The sequence below is a fragment of the Oncorhynchus gorbuscha genome, linkage group LG11, assembly GCF_021184085.1.
Source record: "Oncorhynchus gorbuscha isolate QuinsamMale2020 ecotype Even-year linkage group LG11, OgorEven_v1.0, whole genome shotgun sequence".
NCBI lineage: Eukaryota > Metazoa > Chordata > Actinopteri > Salmoniformes > Salmonidae > Oncorhynchus > Oncorhynchus gorbuscha.
Window position 1 is genome coordinate 41,470,631 of NC_060183.1, and position 24,771 is coordinate 41,495,401.

The window sequence follows — 24,771 nt, forward strand, 5'->3', positions numbered from 1 at the left end:
ACAATAAAGTGCAGGTGAACACAAGAGGAGATTAAAAGGCCCAGTGCAGTAAACATTATGTTTCCTGTGTTTTATATCATATTGTACAACAGCTGATGAAACGAACACTGTAAACGTGTGAACATGGTTTATCAATGGCCTTTCCTGATAGTTGCTGCTTGAAAATACAATCTACAATCTTGATGGTTAAAAATACAATTTTCTAATCAGCAGGCTTGCATGGGTGGGAGTTTCGGCTTTCTATGGTGACATCACCAGGTGGTGAATTGGTTAATAGACCAATACAAAGAGAGTTCTAAACCTCTCTGCCAATAACAGCTAGTTTTCAGTTTTCCCCTCCCAACTCTGACTACTCCCAGACAGTCTTAGCAAAATTCTTGCTTAATGGAAATCTATTACATACAGTAAGGTACTTAATTAAAACCTAGAAATTATTTGATATAGATTTTTTTTTTAATGGCTGCATTGGGCCTTTAACATTTAAATCAAAACAGAGCATTCAACCATGTGTTAATTTTTTTTTTTGAAATGTATGAATTCGAATACATATAATAATTATTCGAATTATAAACATTTATAATAAAACATGTTATAATTATCGACTATTACTCAATCATTGGTTTACACATCGTGAATTAAACGCATTTATAAAATTAGTCCCGATAAGCCTCTTATTTTACAATGAACACATTTAAGCGTGGTGCTTTTTTTCACCCAATGGCACATCAACAGAAAATCGCATAAATATAGCAAGTGTAGCTAGCTGGAAGACTAAGCAAAAATAAAATCCAACTCGCTTCTTGGATGCGTCTCCACTCTGATGGAGCGAGGTAGTCAATGCGCATGCGCACTGCTTCCTTCTATCCTCCTGACCTCCTCCCGGTTTCTCTTTTCTGCGGCGCGACTTGGTCCCCCACCAATTAAACAAATACACACCCCATACTACAGCCATACACACACATACTACACACATGAGGGATGGCTGTCGCTGTCTTCGGAAAGATCCTCATCGGCATTTACGTGGAAATCAAACGGAGTGATGGTAAGACAGAGAGATATTTCTCTCTCCTGCTCGTCCGCTAGCTAGCTAGATAAAGATGCATTTTTCATTGAGGCGCTGTCGCGTTAGCTACATCATCTTTGTTGCTTCAAGGCAGCGCCTAGCCAGTCAGGCAGGGTGCTGAGTTGGATACCTAGCCTAGCAATGGCATAGAGATCTGTACCCGGTACAAGACCCATTCTCATCCTACTGTCATGCTCCCTGTCTGACACAGCGGCAGTCAATCAAATCGGTTATTATTACCTTGAATGGCGTAGCTATAGCCAGCTAGTTGTAGCCTTTACTCAATTACTGGGTGAAGCTAGCCGGCTGGCTAACAGGGATTAATGATTTATATTGGCAGGGATGCATCCACCTGTGCGGTTATAGGCCGTGCTGGTTGCCTGGTAATGATACTGGATTCAGCCGTATATATCGTTTAGTGAACTGTCTTAATGTGAATAGTCACAGAAGACCGTTCAGCTCTGAACCAGAATCTGGGTTTACAGGAAACGTTGAATATGGCGATTCTCCTTTAAGCCTAGTCCTTGATCATGGCTCTGAGTTACATTATGTTACACGTACTACAGTGCCTTCTGAAAGTATTCATACTCCTTCATTTTTCCACATTTTGAAGCATTACAAAGTGGGATTAAAATTGATTTAATTAAGATTTTTTGTAAAAAATCTACAAAGAATACTCTGTAATGTCAAAGTGGAATAAAAATGCTAACATTTGTGAACAAATATGAAAACAATTGGTTGTTGATCATTGCTAGACAACCATTTTCAGTACTTAGACTTTCAGGCCATAGATTTTTAAGCTGATTCTGCCACTCAGGAACATTTACTGTCTTCATGGTAAGCAACTCCAGTGTAGATTTGGCCTTGACTTTTAGTTTATTGTCCTGTTGAAAGATCTCCCAGTGTCTGGTGGAAAGCAGACTGAACCAGGGTTTCCTCTAGAATTTTTCATGTGTTTAGCTCCATTCTGTTTGTTTTTTTTATCCTGAAAAACTCCCCAGTCCTTAACAATTTAAAGGTTCCCCATAACATGATGCAGCCACCACTATGCTTGAAAATATGGAGAGTGGTACTCAGTAATGTGTTGTATTGGATTTGCCCAAAATATAACACTGTCTTCAGGACAAAAAGTTTATTGCTTTGCCACATGTCCTGCAGTATTACTTAGGTGTTTTGTTGCGAACAGGATGCATGTTTTGGAATATTTTAATTCTGTACAGGGTTCCTTCTTTTCACTCTGTCAATTACGTTAGTATTGTTGAGTAACTACAATGTTGTTAATCCGTTATCAGTTTCCCCCATTTCCTGTCATGTGTAATTGCGGGCTATTCTTTGGGTGCTGAAATCCATAGTTTTTGATAAGAAACATATTTTTATGTGACATCGGAAGTCCAGTGTTCCCACACTAGTCACCGCTTTACCCCATCGTAAATTGTTGAGTTTTAGTCGGCTAGCCACTGACTAACAATAGCCTACTAGCTACTTCTTTACATAGTAGTCCTTGCTAGTCTAAAGTGAGTAGTGTTCAGTTGCTATTTATTTAATTCTCATCTGCTCTATCTCCAGGGAAGGACTAGCAAACGACACACTTAGTGATTCTGCAGCAATGAACCTGTTTTGTTTGATTTAATTAAATTATCTGCTCAACCAACTGTGTGACTGTATTTTTTAAATGTTTGTAGTAATTTGGGCTCATCCATAAGAGAAGAGCTTTAGCTATTTAGAATGAGACATGACACTAGAAACATTATGGAAACAAACCATTTTGCATGTACAGTAACATAACAAAATGCCCTGAAGCAGTCAAATGTTGACATGCATGTGAAGCTTTTTTAAATGTCAACCAATCAGATCCAGGGTTATTGACACATCTGCTACTGGAGGCCTCTGCCCATACTGGCCAATTTTGGCTGGTCTCATCGCCATCCTCTTTGGTCAGTGTGATCTAGTGTGTCGTGGTCATTGGCTGAATTTCAATAGCCAGAGTGTATGACCGTATGAGTCTACAACTGTTTTCTCCCATCTATGGCAGCCAGGACAAATCCATCATGTCATGTGGTCACAAATCCATCATGTCATGGTTCTCTAACCTGCAGGAGTCTACACTGAAACTGGTATATGTTTATAACATGTTTCTTGCAGGTCGAATCCACCAGGCAATGGTCACATCACTGAATGAAGACAACGAGAGTGTCACGGTGGAATGGATAGAGAATGGAGATACGAAAGGGAAAGAGGTACTGTGTGTGTGTGTGTGTGTGTGTATTTATGTGTGTTAATCAGTCATGTCTGACCCCCTATCAGCTTGTACCAGATGGAGCGTTGAAAGTTTTAGGACACAAAGCAAATCAGCTTGACTACGGATGCCTTTAAGTAGTTTGTGTGTGTGTGTATGTGTTTGTTTGTGCGTGCGTGCCCTCCTTTCGGATTACACGTTTTAACATGGTAGCCTATTTCACTTCTTAAATGTCACTGGTAAATTGTTAATCAATCTCACTGCACATGTGTGACATTCTTGTCTTTTCCTGAGTCAAGAGATTACTTTATTATTCCATACGAGATGTTCATTTGTCTTCTGTTTTTTTTCTTCACCCAACCCCTCCGATATACACTGAGCGGACAAAACATTAGGAACACCTGCACTTTCCATGACATAGACTGACCAGGTGAATCCAGGAGAACACTATGATCCCTTATTGATGTCACTTCTTGAATCCACTTCAATCGGTGTAGATGAAGGGGAGGAGACCGGTCAAAGAAGTATTATTTTTGCCTTGAGACATGGATTGTGTACATTCAAAGGGTGAACATGTTATGGTAGTAGGTGTCAGGCACATTGTTTTGAGTGTGGGAAGAACTGCAACGCTGCTGGGTTTTTCCACATTCAACAGTTTCCTGTGTGTAATAAGAATGGTCCACCATTCAAAGTACATCCAGCCAACTTGACACAAATGTGGGAAGCATTGGAGTCAACATGGGCCAGCATCCCTGTGGAACAATTTCAACACCTTGTAGAGTCCTTGCCCCGAAGAATTGAGTCTGTTCTGAGGGTAAACGGGGATGTAAACGGGGATGTAAACTCAACATTAGGAAGGTGTTCCTAATGTTTTGTACACTGAGTGTATATATATATATTTTTAATTTTACCTTTATTTAACCAGGCAAGTCAGTTAAGAACATATTCTTATTTTCATTGACGGCCTGGGAACAGTGGGTTAACTGCCTGTTCAGGGGCAGAACGACAGATTTGTACCTTGTCAGCTCAGGGGTTTGAACTCACAACCTTCCGGTTACTAGTCCAACGCTCTAACCACTAGGCTACGCTACCGCCCCATACATACACACATTAGGTTGGAGAGGCTGGAATGTATGTTGCACCCTCTTCCCATGCAGATTGACCTGGAGAGCATATTTGCTCTGAACCCAGATGTGGCCCCTGAAGAGGAGGCAGTACAGAGTCCTGAGACCCCCCCTCCTGCCACCTCTATCGCCTCTGCTGCCAAACAAATCAAGCCACCCAAGGTCATTCTCTTATAGTGTACTGTGCTGTGGCCAAAAGTCATACATCTGTACAGTATACTTTAATCATGGGAAAGTGTTGGCTATTTTCATGTGTCCCATTTGCTTCTTTACGTTCATATGGTATTCTTTTGTCTCTTGTAGAACCGACGAACAATAGCACCCCCCAAGACTGAAACCCCAGCAAGAGAAAACAGAGGCAAGGCAGCTTCAACAGAACTTTGATCTCCAAGTCTCCTCACGTTCCTGAGCAAAGACGAGACTTTTGAAGTCTGTCAACGCGAGACTACGTCGGTGTCCCAAATGGCACCCTATTCCCTTTATGGCGCACTGCATTTCAACAGGGCCCATAGGGCTCTGGTCAACTGCAGTGCACTATGCATGGAATAGGGTGCCATGTTGGGTGGACACTTGGTTTAACCAGGCTTGCTACATAACATCCTACTGACCCACTGTACCACGAGAGTAATAGATCTCTATTTCTGTTTCAATAGAAGCAACAGGTGTGCCATCTGTGAATACGTGGTGAAAATACCCCTCGGACACTGTGATATCTGGAGGGAGAGAGACAGAGAGATCAGTAGAGAGATAAAGAGAGACGAGAGAGGAAGAGCGAGACCTTGGTATCTGTAGAGAGAGAGAGAGAGAGATCTGTAGCAACAGTCGAAAATAGATAAATACACAGGTGGAAAAGAGAGAGAGGGTCTGGGGAGAGATAGCATATTCATGTCAAGATCATTTACTGACAAATCACCTGAGGACGACCGATATGGGACTGTCATTACTCCTGTTCTGAATTTAAAAAGCCATCAATAAGAAGATGAGATGCCCAAAGACAATATGTCATGTACTACATGTAAATGTACTAAACAAAATGTACATGCGTGACTAAAATGTCCTGTATGTTGTGTCTTTCCAGCTGCAGCGGTGGGGACTACGCGGGCCAGACCCAGTCAGATACAGCACCAGCAGAGCCAACCAGAACCACCCCCACCTGCAGCACTCACAGCCCTACAGACACAGCAAATGACACTACAACAGCAGCAGAACGGTAATACACACAGACACACTGCAGCTTTGTGTCGCTAAAATAGTCCTGGTTATTGTGAAATACATTTGCCATGTTAACAACTAGTCGTTTTTGTTTGTTTGTTGTTGTAAATCTCCGATTGGAGCTTCCTGCCGTGATGAGATGTGATGTTGAGTCTGGTGGGTTACGATGATGGGACACATGACCAGTGATCTAATGCGCCCAGGCAGACAGACAGGCCTATTAGCCCAGCTGTACTGCTGAGAGAACAGAGAGGCAGCCGGAGAATAGCTCTTTCACTGAGCTGCGCTCTATTCCGGCCGGCCGGGGCGGGTTTATTATGAGCTTATTGAATGTGTAGCTTAGCGCTCATGGTTTTATCTTTTTGTTGTGTATTTGCCTCTGAAGAGCTTTGAAGTATATTGAAATGGGGACAGTAGAAATGAAAATGGACCACTATTATACATTTATGCTGGATTCTTTTTTGATAATTGTGTTTTCCTACTCTGTACGGGTTCAGCGCGGCGGAAATCCAACTGTGTGAAGGAGGTGGAGAAACTGCAGGAGAAGCGAGAGAGAAGGAGGCTGCAACAACAGGAGCTGAGAGAGAAGAAGGCACAGGTAGGGTCACAGTTTGCTCACCCACAACCGCCCGACTACTGAATATGTGATAAAGTATAAATCTGATGCCTGCACCCAACCCTAACCCGCTAATATAGAAAATGCCTGTAGGCTACAGTCAGCAGAGACAGTGGAACAATCTTTTGACATGGGGTGAAGGATTTTCTTTCGCCTGATTGACAGTGTCTTGCAAAAGTATTCATCCCCCTTGGCGTTTTTTGTATTTTGTTGAAAAAATGATACAAAACACCCCCCGGAAAAGTGGTGCGTGCATATGTATTCACCCCCTTTGCTATGGAGCCCCTAAATAAGATCTGGTGCAACCAATTACCTTCAAAAGTCACATAATTAGTTAAATAAAGTCCACCTGTGTGCAATCTAAGTGTCATATGATCTGTCACATTATCTCAGTATATATACTCCTGTTCTGAAAGGCCCCAGAGTCTGCAACACCACTAAGCAAGGGGCACCACCAAGCAAGTGGCACCATGAAGACCAAGGAGCTCTCCAAATAGGTCAGGGACAAAGTTGTGGAGAAGTACAGATCAGGGTTGGGTTATAAAAAAAATCGGAAACTTTGAACATCCCACGGAGCACCATTAAATTCGTTATTCAAAAATGGAAATAATATGGCACCACAACAAACCTACCAAGAGAGGGCCGCCCACCAAAACTCACGGACCAGGCAAGGAAAGCATTAATCAGAGAGCCAACAAAGAGACAAAAGATAACCCTGAAGGAGCAGCAAAACTCCACAGCGGAGATTGGAGTATCTGTTCATATGACCACTTTAAGCCGTACACTCCACAGAGCTGGGCTTTATGGAACAATGGCCAGAAAAAAGCCATTGCTTAAATGGAAAAATAAGCAAACACGTTTGGTGTTTGCCAAAAGGCATGACGGAGACTTCCGGAAGATGGAAGAAGGTACTCTGGTCAGATGAGACTAAAATTGAGCTTTTTGACCATCAAGGAAAACGCAATGTCTAGCGCAAACTCAACACCCCTCATCAACCTGAGAACATCATCCCCACAGTGAAGCATGGTGGTGGCAGCATCATGCTGTGGGGATGTTTTTCATCGGCAGGGACTGGGAAACTGGTCAGAATTGAAGGAATGGTGGATGGCGCTAAATACAGGGAAATTCCAGGGGGAAACCTGTTTCAGTCTTCCAGAGATGTGAGACTGGGACAGAGGTTCACCTTCCAGCAGGACATTGACCCTAAGCATACTGCTAAAGCAACACTCAAGTAGTTTAAGGGGAAACATTTAAAACGTCTTGGAATGGCCTAGTCAAAGCCCAGACTTCAATCCAATTGAGAATCTGTGGTATGACTTAAAAGATTGCTGTACACAAGCGGAACCCATCCAACTTGAAGGAGCTGGAGCAGTTTTGCCTTGAAGACTGGGCAAAAATCCCAGTAGCTAGATGTGCCAAGCTTATAGAGACATACCCCAAGAGACTTACAGCAGTATTTGCTGCAAAAGGTGGCTCTACAAAGTATTGCCTTTGGGGGGGGTGTGAATAGTTATGCATGATGAAGTTTTCTGTTTTTTTTTGTGTTATTGTTTGTTTCACAATAAAACATATTTTGCATCTTCAAAGTAGTATGCATGTTGTGTAAATTAAATGATACAAACCCCCCCCCAAAATCAATTTTAATTCAAGGTTGTAAGACATCAAATTAGGAAAAATGCCAAGGGGGGTGAATACCTTCGCAAGTATGTACACTACATGACCAAAAATATGTGGACATCTGCTTGTCGAACATCTCATTCCAGAATCATGGGCATTCTTATGGAGTTGGACCCCCTTTGTTGCTATGACAGCCTCCACTCTTCTGGAAGGCTTTCCACTCGATATTGGAAAATTGCTGCTGGAACTTACTTCCATTCAGCCACAAGAGCATTACTGAGTTCGGGCACTGATTTACATTTACATTTACATTTAAGTCATTTAGCAGACGCTCTTATCCAGAGCGACTTACAAATTGGTGCATTCACCTTATGACATCCAGTGGAACAGTCACTTTACAATAGTGCATCTAAATCTTAAAGGGGGGGGGGGAGAGGGAATACTTATCCTATCCTAGGTATTCCTTAAAGAGGTGGGGTTTCAGGTGTCTCCGGAAGGTGGTGATTGACTCCGCTGTCCTGGCGTCGTGAGGGAGTTTGTTCCACCATTGGGGGGGCCAGAGCAGCGAACAGTTTTGACTGGGCTGAGCGGGAGCTGTACTTCCTCAGTGGTAGGGAGGCGAGCAGGCCAGAGGTGGATGAACGCAGTGCCCTTATTTGGGTGTAGGGCCTGATCAGAGCCTGGAGGTACTGAGGTGCCGTTCCCCTCACAGCTCCGTAGGCAAGCACCATGGTCTTGTAGCGGATGCGAGCTTCAACTGGAAGCCAGTGGAGAGAACGGAGGAGCGGGGTGACGTGAGAGAACTTGGGAAGGTTGAACACCAGACGGGCTGCGGCGTTCTGGATGAGTTGAAGGGGTTTAATGGCACAGGCAGGGAGCCCAGCCAACAGCGAGTTGCAGTAATCCAGACGGGAGATGACAAGTGCCTGGATTAGGACCTGCGCCGCTTCCTGTGTGAGGCAGGGTCGTACTCTGCGGATGTTGTAGAGCATGAACCTACAGGAACGGGCCACCGCCTTGATGTTGGTTGAGAACGACAGGGTGTTGTCCAGGATCACACCAAGGTTCTTAGCGCTCTGGGAGGAGGACACAATGGAGTTGTCAACCGTGATGGCGAGATCATGGAACGGGCAGTCCTTCCCCGGGAGGAAGAGCAGCTCCGTCTTGCCGAGGTTCAGCTTGAGGTGGTGATCCGTCATCCACACTGATATGTCTGCCAGACATGCAGAGATGCGATTCGCCACCTGGTCATCAGAAGGGGGAAAGGAGAAGATTAGTTGTGTGTCGTCTGCATAGCAATGATAGGAGAGACCATGTGAGGTTATGACAGAGCCAAGTGACTTGGTGTATAGCGAGAATAGGAGAGGGCCTAGAACAGAGCCCTGGGGGACACCAGTGGTGAGAGCGCGTGGTGAGGAGACAGATTCTCGCCACGCCACCTGGTAGGAGCGACCTGTCAGGTAGGACGCAATCCAAGCGTGGGCCGCGCCGGAGATGCCCAACTCGGAGAGGGTGGAGAGGAGGATCTGATGGTTCACAGTATCGAAGGCAGCCGATAGATCTAGAAGGATGAGAGCAGAGGAGAGAGAGTTAGCTTTAGTAGTGCGGAGCGCCTCCGTGATACAGAGGAGAGCAGTCTCAGTTGAATGACTAGTCTTGAAACCTGACTGATTTGGATCAAGAAGGTCATTCAGAGAGAGATAGCGGGAGAGCTGGCCAAGGACGGCACGTTCAAGAGTTTTGGAGAGAAAAGAAAGAAGGGATACTGGTCTGTAATTGTTGACATCGGAGGGATCGAGTGTAGGTTTTTTCAGAAGGGGTGCAACTCTCGCTCTCTTGAAGACGGAAGGGACGTAGCCAGCGGTCAGGGATGAGTTGATGAGCGAGGTGAGGTAAGGGAGAAGGTCTCCGGAAATGGTCTGGAGAAGAGAGGAGGGGATAGGGTCAAGCGGGCAGGTTGTTGGGCGGCCGGCCGTCACAAGACGCGAGATTTCATCTGGAGAGAGAGGGGAGAAAGAGGTCAGAGCACAGGGTAGGGCAGTGTGAGCAGAACCAGCGGTGTCGTTTGACTTAGCAAACGAGGATCGGATGTCGTCGACCTTCTATTCAAAATGGTTGACGAAGTCGTCTGCAGAGAGGGAGGAGGGGGGGGAGGATTCAGGAGGGAGGAGAAGGTGGCAAAGAGCTTCCTAGGGTTAGAGGCAGATGCTTGGAATTTAGCGTGGTAGAAAGTGGCTTTAGCAGCAGAGACAGAGGAGGAAAATGTAGAGAGGAGGGAGTGAAAGGATGCCAGGTCCGCAGGGAGGCGAGTTTTCCTCCATTTCCGCTCGGCTGCCCGGAGCCCTGTTCTGTGAGCTCGCAATGAGTCATCGAGCCACGGAGCGGGAGGGGAGGACCGAGCCGGCCTGGAGGATAGGGGACATAGAGAGTCAAAGGATGCAGAGAGGGAGGAGAGGAGGGTTGAGGAGGCAGAATCAGGAGATAGGTTGGAGAAGGTTTGAGCGGAGGGAAGAGATGATAGGATGGAAGAGGAGAGAGTAGCGGGGGAGAGAGAGCGAAGGTTGGGACGGCGCGATACCATCCGAGTAGGGGCAGTGTGGGAGGTGTTGGATGAGAGCGAAAGGGAAAAGGATACAAGGTAGTGGTCGGAGACTTGGAGGGGAGTTGCAATGAGGTTAGTGGAAGAACAGCATCTAGTAAAGATGAGGTTGAGCGTATTGCCTGCCTTGTGAGTAGGGGGGGAAGGTGAGAGGGTGAGGTCAAAAGAGGAGAGGAGTGGAAAGAAGGAGGCAGAGAGGAATGAGTCAAAGGTAGACGTGGGGAGGTTAAATTCGCCCAGAACTGTGAGAGGTGAGCCGTCCTCAGGAAAGGAGCTTATCAAGGCATCAAGCTCATTGATGAACTCTCCGAGGGAACCTGGAGGGCGATAAATGATAAGGATGTTAAGCTTAAAAGGGCTGGTAACTGTGACAGCATGGAATTCAAAGGAGGCGATAGACAGATGGGTAAGGGGAGAAAGAGAGAATGACCACTTGGGAGAGATGAGAATCCCGGTGCCACCACCCCGCTGACCAGAAGCTCTCGGGGTGTGCGAGAACACGTGGGCGGACGAAGAGAGAGCAGTAGGAGTAGCAGTGTTGTCTGTGGTGATCCATGTTTCCGTTAGTGCCAAGAAGTCGAGGGACTGGAGGGAGGCATAGGCTGAGATGAACTCTGCCTTGTTGACCGCAGATCGGCAGTTCCAGAGGCTACCGGAGACCTGGAACTCCACGTGGGTCGTGCGCGCTGGGACCACCAGATTAGGTGGCCGCGGCCACGCGGTGTGGAGCGTTTGTATGGTCTGTGCAGAGAGGAGAGAACAGGGATAAACAGACACATAGTTGACAGGCTATAGAAGAGGCTACGCTAATGCAAAGGAGATTGGAATGACAAGTGGACTACACGTCTCGAATGTTCAGAAAGTTAAGCTACGTAGCAAGAATCTTATTGACTAAAATGCTTAAAATGATACAGTACTGCTGAAGTAGGCTAGCTGGCAGTGGGTGCGTTGTTGACACTACACTAATCAAGTCGTTCCGTTGAGTGTAATAGTTTCTACAGTGCTGCTATTCGGGGGCTAGCTGGCTAGCTAGTAGTGTTGTTTACGTTACGTTGCGTTAAAAGAACGACAATAGCTGGCTAGCTAACCTAGAAAATCGCTCTAGACTACACAATTATCTTTGATACAAAGACGGCTATGTAGCTAGCTATGTAGCTAGCTACGATCAAACAAATCAAACCGTTGTACTGTAATGAAATGAAATGAAAATGTGATACTACCTGTGAATGCGACCGGGTTGTTGAGTTCTATTCAGAAGACGTTGGCTAGCGTTGGCTAGCTGTTGGCTAGCTAGCAGAGTCTCCTACGTTAAGGACGACAAATAGCTGGCTAGCTAACCTCGGTAAATTAAGATAATCACTCTAAGACTACACACTCTAAACCTAAACAACACAATTATCTTGGAACGAAGATACGAAGACAGCAAAGACAGCTATGTAGCTAGCTAACACTACACTAATCAAGTCGTTCAGTTGAGTGTAATAGTTTTCCCAGTGCAGCTAATCAGTGGACGTTAGCTAGCTGGCTAGTGAAGAGTACGTTAGGACGGCGAAATACGATAATTACGCAATTATCTTTGATACAAAGACGGCTATGTAGCTAGCTGAGAAGAAATTGCTAAGATTAGACAAATCAAACCGTTGTGCTATAATGAAATATAATGAAATGTAAAAAGTTATACTACCTGCGGGAGCGAAGCGCCGATGCGCCGATGCGACCACTCGACCACTCGCACTGATGTTAGGCGATTAGGCCTGGCTCGCAGTTGGCATTCCAAATTATCATTGGTTGTTGTGTGCAGGCCAGTCAAGTTCTTCCACACCGACAAACCATTTCTGTATGGACCTCGCTTCATGCACGGGGGCTGAGGAAAGGGCCTTCCCCAAACTGTTGCCACAAAGTTGGAAGCACAGAATCGTCTAGAATGTCATTGTATGCTGTAGCGTTAAGATTTCCCTTCATTGGAACTAAGGGGCCTAGCCCGAACCATGAAAAACAGCCCCAGACCATTATTCCTCCTCCACCAAACTTTACAGTTGGCACTATGCATTGGGGCAGGTAGCGTTCTCCTGCCATCTGACAAACCCAGATCCATCCGTCAGACTGCCAGATGGTAAAGCGTGATTCATCACTCCAGAGATCATGTTTCCACTGCTCCAGAGTCCAGTGGTGGCAAGCTTTACACCACTCCAGCCGACGCTTGGCATTGCGGATGGTGATCTTAGGCTTGTGTGCGGCCATGGAAACCATTTCATGAACCTCCCGACGAACAGTTCTTGTGCTGATGTTGCTTCCAGAGGCAGTTTGGAACTCGATAGTGAGTGTTGCAACCGAGGACAGACTATTTTTACGCGCTTCAGCACTTGTCGGTCCCGTTCTGTGAGCTTGTGTGGCCTACCAATTTGCGGCTCAGCCGTTGTTGCTCCTGGACATTTCCACTTCACAATAACAGCAGTTACAGTTGACTGGGACAGCTCTAGCAGGGCAACATTTGACGACTGACTTGTTAGATAGTTGGCCTCCTATGATGGTGCCACGTTGAAAGTCTGTGAGCTTTTCAGGAAGGCCATTCTACTGCCAATGTTTGTCTATGGAGATTGCATGGCTGTGTGCTCGATTTTATACACCTATCAGCAACAGGTGTGGTTTTGTAAATATTGTGTATGTTTCTGCTTATCATTTCTGACAATTTGGTAGGTTATTTGTTAGTTGACTCTTCTCTCAGTATGCGTTGCCCTAGAAGACTAAATTTACCCTTGCTAATGTCATAGATCGATAGAATGAATGCTTCAATCTAGTTGACATCGGTAACATTTTCTCTGTCTTTTCGGATTCTTTCGTGGAGCAAAGACGTTTAGGGACCGGGATAAAATGCAAAAAAAAATAAAAACCGGTTTCCAAATGACATCATGTTTCATGTTTCTGATAAGATTTCAGTTTGACTTGGATGCATATTTTATGTGGTTGCAATACAATTATTATGTTATGCTAATAAATATATATACCGCCTGTAGAGGTGCTAACTGCACATTTGCATTCTCTCAAGATGCTGAACGAAATAAATCACGTATCTCTTGTTCCCGAGTCAAACTTTGGCTACAGTCAGTGTCCAGATTTCACTTTCCATTTAACCCATCTGAACAGTAGGCTAAGTTCCCCTGACGTGCCACAGGCCCATTTTGAAGACCCCGTCTTGTGACTCTGGCGCCTCACAATCATCACTGCTATCATCCTCTTTTACCACATCACCAAATCTTTCCCAAACATGACTTTTCTGGCCCTCCCTTCACTTTATTTTCATCTCTCCATTTCGTAGCCTTTCTCTTATTGAATTAAAGTCATACAGTGTCCTTTCTCCTCCGTAGATGACGTTAACTTTTTCTGTGCGTTCCCAAAAGCATTTTGTTTTTGGAGTGTAGTCTATTTGGCGCGTGTACAGTTAGGGCCTAAAGCTAAGGCTTGTGCACCAATGCCAGACAGCCTAAAATAATGAAAGAAAATCCTCAATGTAGCATATAAGGTATAAATTGCACAAGAATGATATATTGTTTTTCTTTATCCAACCTGCCCTTCCTCCACACAATATATCCGCGGGACTGCGGTAACCCACGACTCATTAACACACACACACACACTGTTGACTGTGCCGTTCTCTCCCAGGAGGTAGATGTCACTGTGCCTAACTATGAGATCATGTGTATGATCAGAGACTTCAGAGCCAGTCTGGACTACAGGCCTCTAACCACCGCTGATCTGGTACGTTTTATATCTATATCTGTCTGCTAAAACTGCTTAGGCGCAGGTCTATTTTCATAGAGTGGTGACACGTCTTTGTTGGCCACTAACTAAATCATGTCTTGTATGACATTGTTTCAACTTTCAGATCGATGAGGAGCACAGGATATGTGTGTGTGTACGAGCTCGGCCCCTCAATAAAAAAGGTACACATTTCATCAATCGAATGCAGGCACGCCAACTTTCAGGTTACATGGTCTTTTACATGCAGAGGTTTAGCAGCAGCATAAGCATCGCACTCCTCACACGTTCTCGTGGAAACACGATCCCCCTTCCAGAGTTGACTATGAAGGACCTGGATGTGATCACCATCCCCAGTAAGGACGTGGTGATGGTCCATGAGCCCAAGCAGAAGGTGGACCTGACCAGGTACCTGGAGAACCAGACCTTCCGCTTCGATTACACCTTTGACGACGGCGCAGACAACGACATGGTCTACCGGTAAGTTTCCCTTCTCAACTCCCAAGTGGTGCGGAGGTACGTTTTTCAAGAACACAAATGATCACGTGCACTGGGAAGAATTCTAACTGGAGATGTGTGTCTGTGTGTCAACACTCCCGTTGACATAACACGGTTTATTTGAAAGTGTGAGTTGAAAATATAATATTGTAATTTAGAGTATCTTTACTGTGGTCAACCATTCATTCCCCCTGTCCCCAGGTTCGCCGCCCGACCACTGGTGGAGACCATCTTTGAGAGGGGAATGGCCACCTGCTTCGCCTACGGACAGACAGGAAGTGGGAAAACCCATGTGAGTGGCACCGATGATGATCTCTTCCCGCGCGTGTCGGCTAACACTTGAACGCTAACTTGATAATGCTGTATCCTAGCAACCTAGCAACCTGTATCTAGCAATCCTAGATAAGCTCACTGCTTTCCCTTTCAGACAATGGGAGGAGACTTCTCTGGGAAGAACCAAGACTGTTCTAAAGGGATCTACGCACTGGCTGGTACGAACACTACACCATGTCTCTCTCTCTCTCTCTCTCTTTAGTTCAAAACGTGCTCCTTCTGCGTGTTTGCGTGAAGCTGTGTCTCTTCAGTGAAGCCCTTTCTCTCTTTGCAGCGAGAGACGTGTTTCTCATGCTGAAGAAGCCGAACTACAAGAAGTTGGACCTCAATGTCTACGCCACCTTCTTTGAGATCTACAGTGGGAAGGCAAGTGGAGTCACCACAATACATGCATCTACAAACCCCCTATATTGAACCGTGAAGCCTGAAGGGTGGTGACTGTGTTTATGTGACCGTGGTTGTGGTTGTGGTTGTGGTTCTGTACGTGTTTGACCTGCTGAACCGCAATGCCAAACGGCGTGGGCCGAAGGACGGTTGTGGTTGTGTTAACCCGGCCGCGTGGTTGTGTTGCGCTTCTCTAGGTGTTTGACCTGCTGAACCGGAAAGCCAAGCTGAGGGTTCTGGAGGATGGGAAGCAGCAGGTGCAGGTGGTGGGGCTGCAGGAGAGAGACGTCAAATGTACTGAAGACGTTCTCAAACTCATAGAGGTTGGAAACAGCTGCAGGTAAAACCACAGAGGGGGAGTAGGAAGGAGGGGTGGAGTGGGATGGTTTAATTGACTGGCGTTACCTTATTTTAAAGATCTGATATGGATGTTATTCCTGCCAGTCATTTCCTGCTGCTTTACTCTCCCTCCCTCCCCTCTCTATCATCTCTCGCTCCTCCTCCTCTTCCACCCTCCATCTCTCGCTCTCTCGCAGGACGTCAGGTCAGACCTCGGCCAACGCCCACTCGTCCCGTAGCCACGCTGTGTTCCAGATCATTCTGAGGCGGCGAGGGAAGATGCACGGCAAGTTCTCGCTGATCGACCTGGCGGGGAACGAGAGGGGGGCCGACACGTCCAGCGCTGACCGCCAGACTCGCCTGGAGGGAGCCGAGATCAACAAGAGCCTGCTGGCGCTCAAGGAGTGTATCAGAGCCCTGGGTCGGAACAAGCCCCACACCCCGTTCAGAGCCAGCAAGCTGACCCAGGTTCTCAGAGACTCCTTCATCGGGGAGAATTCAAGGACCTGCATGGTGAGATAATACTGTACATACATCTCCTTTAAAGTGACGATCAGCAGTTGAAACAATAACAGTGGCGTTTTCTCTGCCCCGTTTCGCTAAGAAGCTGAGGGGTGGGGCTGGAGAAATGTAACCACTCTCAAATTCATAGACAGATCTGTGGATGCAAGGACTGACCATCCATGATATCAAAATGAGAGTTTTAACCATGTTTTGAGGTTATACAGTGTTTGTTTACATTTACTTTGTTTAGAGTAAAACAAGTTTATATTTTGGGTTCTGATGGGATACTAAACTCGTGAAGATATATTATTCATAATTATATATATAATTAATGTATAAGTCCAAAAATGGATGTAGCTACAGCAGATTGTCCCTTCAACACTTCCTGGTCTTCAGAACTGCCTGGTTCGATGTTTATTTATTAAGCACCAACGATTATGATTATTTTCTAACGATGTAGTAACTGTTATTTCCCCCCACAGATTGCCACTATATCTCCTGGAATGGCTTCCTGTGAAAACACTCTAAACACTCTGAGATACGCCAACAGGTGAGACCACGCTGACTGACTGTCTACATCTCACCAACGACCAATTACTAAGACTGTTGGTTGATAAGGGAGAAGTTTAATTCAAGTTGTCATTGCAGAATAACCTTCCCCCCCCTCTATATCTCGTCTCACTCCCTCTTCTTGATTCGAGACAAATCATTTACCCTCTAATGTATGATCAGACCTTATCCTGACGGGATCTTCTCGGTCGCTTTGTGTGTGTGTCTCTCTCTCCCTCTCCAGAGTGAAGGAGTTTGGGATCAGCCCATCAGACATCCCCTTCTCCCAGCAGCAGGGTGGTGGAGGGGGGAGTCGTGCTGAGCTCTCCCCCACTAATACCTACGAGTACGATGACTTTCCCACCTCTCCCACCAGGTCTCTCATCTCTACTAATCTCTTACCTACCGTACTTACTTCATCTTCTTCGTTCCTATGTTTGTGATCTCCACTAGCTCACATACAAACCCATCCTCTGCCTGTCATTTGACTCCAGTGAGAGGTTACTCCTAACCGCAGATCTAGGATCAGATTAACTGTAACCTTATAATAACTATAAGGCCAGTCAGGCCATAAAGAAAATATTGCTCTGATCCTGGACCAGGGGTTAGGGGAAACTTTTATCTACGCCTTTATTTTTTACTCCTAAGTACCCCTTTCATTGACTTAAGTGTTGCTGGCTACAAACCTGCACGGCCTCAAGTTTTTCAGCTTGTTTCCGTTTTTTTTCCTCCTCATTTATATAATTTATTTAACCTACGATGATAGAATTTATTTAAAAGGTCCCGAACAGTCATTCTGATTCCCATGTAAAATAGCCTTTTGAGTGACTAAAATATCACCCATAATATTTGTTTTGAATAGAAATGCTTCAAATTGTAGAACATTTTCTTTTTTTCCTCATGGCTAACTACCAGGAAGTTTGAAAAGACAGGCTAAGTGGACGGGGAGCTAATATTCATGAGCTCGCCTTGACTGACAGCTCTTTGAAACACCTCTGTTAAGCGACTTGGATGCAGTTTAGCAGTATAATCATCTCAAGAATATTTGGTGATACACAAAGCAGCTCAAACGACATTGAATTTGCATCAGTGATTTAATCATTGCATCAGTGATTTAATTATTGCATCAGTGATTTAATCATTGCATCAATGATTTCTATACATCTCCTGTTTGGCATGTATCTTGTGATATGGTTCACAGCAGCACTGACGGATGTGTTAAAATGACAACTGCAACAACTGCGACCCTTCCCCCCTTTTGTTCCATGCTGGCTGAATACCTAGCTAGCCAGTAACTAGCTAACACTAGACATAAATATAAGTATCATTGCAATAGATTAATATGGTACACTTTTAATTATGTTTGCTGACAACCTACAGATTTTGACACCAGTTGAGTAGTTATCTAGCTATATAAATCACGCCTCTCTTAAAATACGCCTTCTCCGATGTTGTTTACAAGGCGGTACTTATTTAAATAAGATAAGAGAATATCATGTTACCATTGGTGTATTAAAATGAGAGAGTTAGGGTGATGTCACCCTAAACCCTTATTAATCCCGCCTCCTGAATCCAAGCGTTTGACATGGTGGAGGGGACCAGTAACTTTATGATCAAACTTTATCAATGTAGAAGTGACAGTCATTTTTCACACTTTGACCTGATTTTATTCAAATATCATGCATTTCATGAAAAACATGATTTTGACTGTTCATGACCTTTAACCTTCCGTTTCAGCTTGTCATTGCTGAATTGTGGCATGCTTATATGTTTAACTCTTTCATACATTAATTTCAGAAGCATTTTTTTTTTTTTTCATGTTTTTCTTTCCCAGCTTGTCCTTCACACTCCGGCCTAAGAATGTCTCCATTCATTCCCATTGGTTCATTGACTCTTTTAACCCATCAAAAGGGCAGATCATGTGGTCAGAGAAAACTACTAATGTGTGTGCTTGCGTATGTGTGCGCGCACATGTGTGTTCTTGTGTGTCTGTGTGTGGTGTTTGTGTGCATCGATAGGGTGAAGGAGCTGACGGTGGACCCAGGGGTGATGATGGAGGGGCGGGGAGGACACAGCGTCACCCAGCTAGAGGTCCTGGAGGCTCAGTGGGGGGTCGGCAGCTCCCCTCAGAGGGATGACCTCAAACTGCTCTGTGAACAAAACGTAAGAAAACACACACATACACCTACTGTCCAGTTACCCCTGTATAGTGCCCTCCACTAATATTGGCACCCTTGGCAAATATTAGCAAAACGGCCTGTGAAAAAAAGGTCTTTGCTGTTTATCCTCTTGGTCTTTCATTCAAAATATTCACAAAAATCTAACCTTTAAATATTTTTCCCAGAAACATATGTGCCACAATTATTGGCACCCCTAGAAATTCTCATGAGTAAAATCTAAGTAAAGTATATTCCCATTCAAATGTTCTGTTTTTAAGTTCACCTGAGTGATTAGGAACACTTAAGTGGTAAGCGATGACTTCCTGTTTCACTGGGGTATAAATATGAGGTGACACACAGGCCAAGTTCCCATAGTCATCCATCACTATGGGAAAGACCCGAGAATACAGTAATGATGAGCGACAAAAGGTTGTTAGCTGCACAAATCAGGAAATGGCTATAAGAAAATACCATAAAACGGTTGAAACTGCCCATTTCCACTATCAGGGCAATAATTAAGACGTTTAAAGCAGCTGGAGATATTAACAATCGGCCTGGAAGAGGACGTGTGTCTATATTGACCCCACGCACATTGAGGAGGATGGATAAAGTGGCCCAAAAAAAAGTCCCAAGCATCACAGCTGGATAATTTCTTTTCATAGCCCGTTTTGCTCATATTTACCAAGGTTATATTAGTGGAGAGTACTGTACATCCTGGCTTATACACTGATTTACTGTCAAATAAAAAGGGTGTGGTTCTTCAGAGTATTCTTTCCTCTGTTCTCTTTTTTTTCTCTCCATCTCTCTTTCTTCTCTTTCTTTCTCTTTATCCTAATCTCTAACCCCCACTCTCCCCTCCTCCTCTCCAGGAAGAGGAGGTGTCCCCCCAGCTCTTTACCTTTCATGAGGCTGTGTCTCACCTGGTGGAGATGGAGGAACAGGTGCTGGAAGACCACCGAGCTGTGTTTCAGGTACACACACACACACACACACACACACACACACACACACATATAGTTCAGAGTAGGGCTGCACAATGAATCAAATTGCCATCGAAATTGCAATTTTAACATATTGCAAGGGATCCATATTGCATGCAATATGTTGAAATGCCATTCAGCTGCGTAATGTCCGTGTTTATAGTTTATTCCGTTTGTTGTCTCCTTTCTGCTCTTGTGGCTGATTCCCACACACAACAAGCCTTGCAACATGTCACTCGATCAGCACAGTTCCTTCTCCTTGCTGTTAGATTCACTATAAGTTTTCATGCTGTTTTAGGTCAAATGCAGACAACAGATTGTTCCAAACAAGAACGATGCTTCTTTACACTTTGCTTCTTAATAAACTCAGCAAAAAAAGAAACGTCCTCTCACTGTCAACTGTGTTTATTTTCAGCAAATTTAACATGTGCAAATATTTGAATGAACATAACAAGATTCAACAACTGAGACATAAACTGAACAAGTTCCACAGACATGTGACTAACAGAAATTGAATAATGTGTCCCTGAACAAAGAGGGGGGTCAAAAGTAACAGTATCTGCTGTGGCCACCAGCTGCATTAAGTACTGCAGTGCATTTCCTCCTCATGGACTGCACCAGATTTACCAGTTCTTGCTGTGAGATGTTAGCCCACTCTTCCACCAAGGCACCTGCAAGTTCCCGAACATTTCTGGGGGGAATGGCCCTAGCCCTCACCCACAGATCCAACAGGTCCCAGACATGCTCAATGGGATTGAGATCCGGGCTCTTCGCTGGCCATGACAGACCACGGACATTCCTGTCTTGCAGGAAATCACACACAGAACGAGCAGTATGGCTGGTGGCATTGTCATGCTGAAGGGTCATGTCAGGATGAGCCTGCAGGAAGGGTACCACATGAGGGAGGAGGATGTCTTCCCTGTAAAGCACAGCGTTGAGATTGCAATGACGACAAGCTCAGTCCGATGATGCTGTGACCCAAATCGATATCCGCTCCAGAGTACAGGCCTCGGTGTAACGATCATTCCTGGTGAGACAAAACCGCAACTTGTCAGTGAAGAGCACTTTTTGCCAGTCTTGCCTGGTCCAGCGACGCTGGGTTTGTGCCCATAGGCAACGTTGTTTCTGGTGAGGACCTGCCTTACAACAGGCCTTACAAGCCCTTAGTCCAGCCTCTCTCAGCCTATTGCGGACAGTTTGAGCGCTGATGGAGGGATTGTGCTGTTCCTGGTGTAACTTGAGCAGTAGTTGTTGCCATCCTGTACCTGTCCCACAGGTGTGATATTCAGATGTACCGATCCTGTTCAGGTGTTGTTACAGGTGGTCTGCCACTGCGAGGACGATCAGCTGTCTGTCCTATCTCCCTGTAGCGCTGTCTTAGCCGTCTCACAGTACGGACATTGCAATTTATTACCCTGGCCACATCTGCAGTCCTCATGCCTCCTTGCAGCATGCCTAAGGCACGTTCACGCAGATGAGCAGGGACCCTGGTCATCTCTCTTTGGTGTTTTTCAGAGTCAGTAGAAAGGCCTCTTTAGTGTCCTAAGTTTTCATAACTGGGACCTTAATTGCCTATCGTTTGTAAGCTGTTTGTGTCTTAAGGACCGTTCCACAGGTGCATGTTCATTAATTGTTTATGGTTCATTGAACAAGCATGGGAAACAGTGTTTAAACCCTTTACAATTAAGATCTGTGAAGTTATTTGGATTTTCACAAATTATCTTTGAAAGACAGGGTCCTGAAAAAGGGACGTTTTCTTTTTTTGCTGAGTTTATAAATTAGTTCAGAATAGGAGTTTCATTCTCTGTGTGTGTTCCCGTCTGTGTCCGGTGCAGGAGTCTATCCGCTGGCTGGAGGATGAGAAGGTTCTGTTGGAGATGACAGAGGAAGTGGACTATGACGTAGACTCCTATGCCACGCAGCTAGAACAGATCCTGGATCAGAAAATAGACATCCTCATTGAGCTCAGAGGTAGTGTGGGATTCTAATAACCGATTCTAGATCAGAAGTAAGCAATCATTAAATGAATTGTGATTCGTGTCATGTTATTTGGAAGTAAGAAACAAGATGACATTTCATAGCATTTGTTACTGATTATATCTAAGCCTCTACCTTCTCTTCCTTTCCATCCTCCCTCCTCTTCCCTATTTCCCCCTCCTTTCCTCCCCTCTCTCCCCCTCCTTTCCTCCCCTCTCTCTCCCCTCCTTTCCTCACTCTCCCCCTCCTTTCCTCCCCTCTCTCCCCCTCCTTTCCTCCCCTCTCTCCCCCTCCTTTCCTCCCCTCTCTCCCCACTCCTTTCCTCCCCTCTCTCCCCACTCCTTTCCTCCCCTCTCTCCCCACTCCTTTCCTCCCCTCTCTCCCCACTCCTTTCCTCCCCTCCTCTCTCCCCCTCCTTCCCTCCCCCTCCTTTCCTCCCCTCTTCCCTCCTTTACGCCCCCTCTCCCCCTCCCTCTCTCTTCCCTCCTTTCCTCCCCTCTCTCCCCCTCCCCTCCTCCCTCTTCACGCCCCTCTCCTCCCTCCTTTTCTCCCCCTCCTCTCCTCCCTCCTTTCCTCCCCCTCCACTCTCTCCCCCCTCCTCCCTCTTCCCTCCTTTACGCCCCTCTCTCCTCCCTCCTTTTCTCCCGTCTCTCTTCCCTTCTTTCTTTCCCTCTCCCTTCCTCTCTCAGACAAAGTGAAGGGTTTCCGTTCTACGCTCCAGGAAGAGGAGCAGGCGAGCAAACAGATCAACCCCAAGAGGCCCCGCGCTCTTTAGACACACACATTCAAACACATACACACATCACTAATCTCAACACTTAACTGGAACCCTCTGACATTAAGGCTACTGGAGACTGTCATAAGCATGACATAACTGATGTCCTTAGCCATGGGCCCTAAAAGATGGTCGGGGCCCATTGCGGTACTGGGTTTTGGATATCTAAATGTGGGTTGTGGCCTAAAGCATTGTTTCATTTGTCCAGAGAGGCATATTGACATTTAAAGGCATTAAAAGAAATAGGGGGTCACAGCACAAAACATCTGGAAACAACTGTACAAGCTAATTATTTAGTCATTTGTTTAGACCTAAATAAGATCCATGCTATGATGTATTTTATGATTGAAGGATCATGAGGTGTTGCCCTATTCTCTATGTACAGGCTCTCATTGCTGCTTGTAAATATCCTCCATCCATCCATTTATCCATCTGTTAAACCGAGGACAGATTCTCTCTTATTTCCATGTATGTACATGGGTAATGTATCTATGTGGTGAAACAACTATTGACGGATTTTCATTTAAACAAAGAAAAGGGGGAAGGATTTCTTTTATGCACCTTTTTATAAGACAAACTGTAAGATATGATCGATTTTACCTTCAGCCAATTTTAAGAATCAAAACAACGTATTTATTTAGTCACTTAACTACCGTCCGTATTCAATCCTGCTCCTGGAGAGTTTGTGTGTGCAGGCTTTCTTTTCCAGCCCAGCACGAACACACCTGACTCAACAAATCAACAAGACCGTGATCAACTGAATTAGATGTGTTAGTGCTAGGTTGGGGCAAAAGCCTGCACACACTGTATTCAACTCTCCAGGACCAAGAGCAACAAACACTGATTTAGTAGGAAATACATTTCTGACCACCTGTTCTGATCATGTACCCTATATGGGTTGAGGAAGTGATAATGTGTTGGTCTGGGAGCCAACCAGATGCATGCATGCACAAACCAGCTGTGATTGTACTTTATTAGAGTTGTTGAATACTCATTTATGTTTGGCTTGAAGGGCATTCTAGAGCGTGCATTATTTCCCCATGTATCTGCACGGTAGAATTCAATGGCTAAAGTTCATTCTTACGTGTTCTATGTTTGAGCTGCTTTTGGAAGCAAAATTGAAAATTGAAAACATTATTGGCATTGTTCAATTGGATTTTCATAATTGTAAGCTAGGACTGATGGTTTGTTGTGCTAAACTAGCGAGTATGTTTGTTTGGTTACCAAGGCAACTGCTGCAGCTCTCTAGTAAACTTGCTAGCTCCTTCAGTGGATGTTAAACACATTTCCAGCGGCAAATGTGTTAAATTATAACCATTGTATGAAAGGGATAATAAACTCGAGCTCTATGCGTTCTCTGGAAGGTCAGTTCCACTCCGCTAGCGCGTTATTTTCCACAGAACGCATAGCCCCTTGTTGATGATCTCTTACATAAACCTACTGCACACTCGTGTGCTACTGTACATAAATGCACTGCTCTTTATGACCTTCTCCAACAGTGTTTTCCCAACCATTTCTTAGGCAAGGTGTGCCACCCTTCACGTCTGAAAAGACTGGTTGAAATGTTCAGTGGCTTCAACCTTCTGATGTTTTTGAGGGATATTGTGCCTCTCCTAAGAATATTGGGGAAACAGTCGTACAAATGCTTCTAATGACTAGCTTGTATAAAACTGCTCTGTGTTACTTGCTAGGATAAATATTTATATGTACCAACCTGCCTCTTGACAAGCCAGTTGTATCTGTCCGTTCTGTTTACAAGGCAATCAATGTGCTATTAACTGAAGAAATACCCTCGTACTATGAATCTTGTAAAAAAAAAGTATCTTTTCTCCCCCCATCCCATTTTAAAGTTGTTTATAAAAGGGAATATGGAGGTGCAGATGTATAGTGATGAAAAGGACTGAGTTTGGACCTAGCTGCTGCAGTGTAACTAGAACTTGACTACGGTACCTGAAGATAATTGATGTGTGCATCAGATGTAACTGCCTGGCTTAAAGAATAAAGAACCACCTGACTGACTTGCACCTTCTGCTGTATGTGTTCTGACAAC

General features: G+C 45.1%; 1 protein-coding gene across 2 annotated transcripts; it reads left to right on the forward strand.

The window, feature by feature from the left end:
* Window positions 1–872: 872 nt before the first annotated feature.
* LOC124048651 (kinesin-like protein KIF2A) lies at window positions 873–24,739 on the forward strand. 2 transcript variants are annotated; one of them, XM_046369638.1, is made up of 20 exons: window positions 873–1,042; window positions 3,206–3,300; window positions 4,457–4,585; window positions 4,727–4,781; window positions 5,502–5,633; window positions 6,133–6,233; window positions 14,128–14,223; window positions 14,351–14,408; window positions 14,541–14,703; window positions 14,923–15,013; window positions 15,149–15,212; window positions 15,329–15,420; window positions 15,636–15,778; window positions 15,975–16,290; window positions 16,764–16,831; window positions 17,075–17,206; window positions 18,849–18,993; window positions 19,859–19,960; window positions 21,805–21,940; window positions 22,636–24,739. In XM_046369638.1, exons 1-20 carry the CDS (start codon window positions 979–981, stop codon window positions 22,719–22,721), a joined length of 2,268 nt encoding a protein of 755 aa, XP_046225594.1. In that variant the 5' UTR covers window positions 873–978; the 3' UTR covers window positions 22,722–24,739. The 2 variants fall into 2 exon arrangements, with proteins under 2 accessions (XP_046225594.1, XP_046225595.1); XM_046369639.1 differs by having other exon boundaries at window positions 17,075–17,176.
* Window positions 24,740–24,771: the final 32 nt, after the last annotated feature.

Excerpts from the sequence above, each read along its gene's own strand:
- LOC124048651 (XM_046369638.1), top strand. The coding sequence starts at position 979 with ATGGCTGTCGCTGTCTTCGGAAAGATCCTCATCGGCATTTACGTGGAA. Across the intron at positions 15,213-15,328 it reads AGGGATCTACGCACTGGCTG|CGAGAGACGTGTTTCTCATG; the intron begins GTACGAACACTA and ends CTCTCTTTGCAG. Across the intron at positions 15,779-15,974 it reads GAGGTTGGAAACAGCTGCAG|GACGTCAGGTCAGACCTCGG; the intron begins GTAAAACCACAG and ends GCTCTCTCGCAG.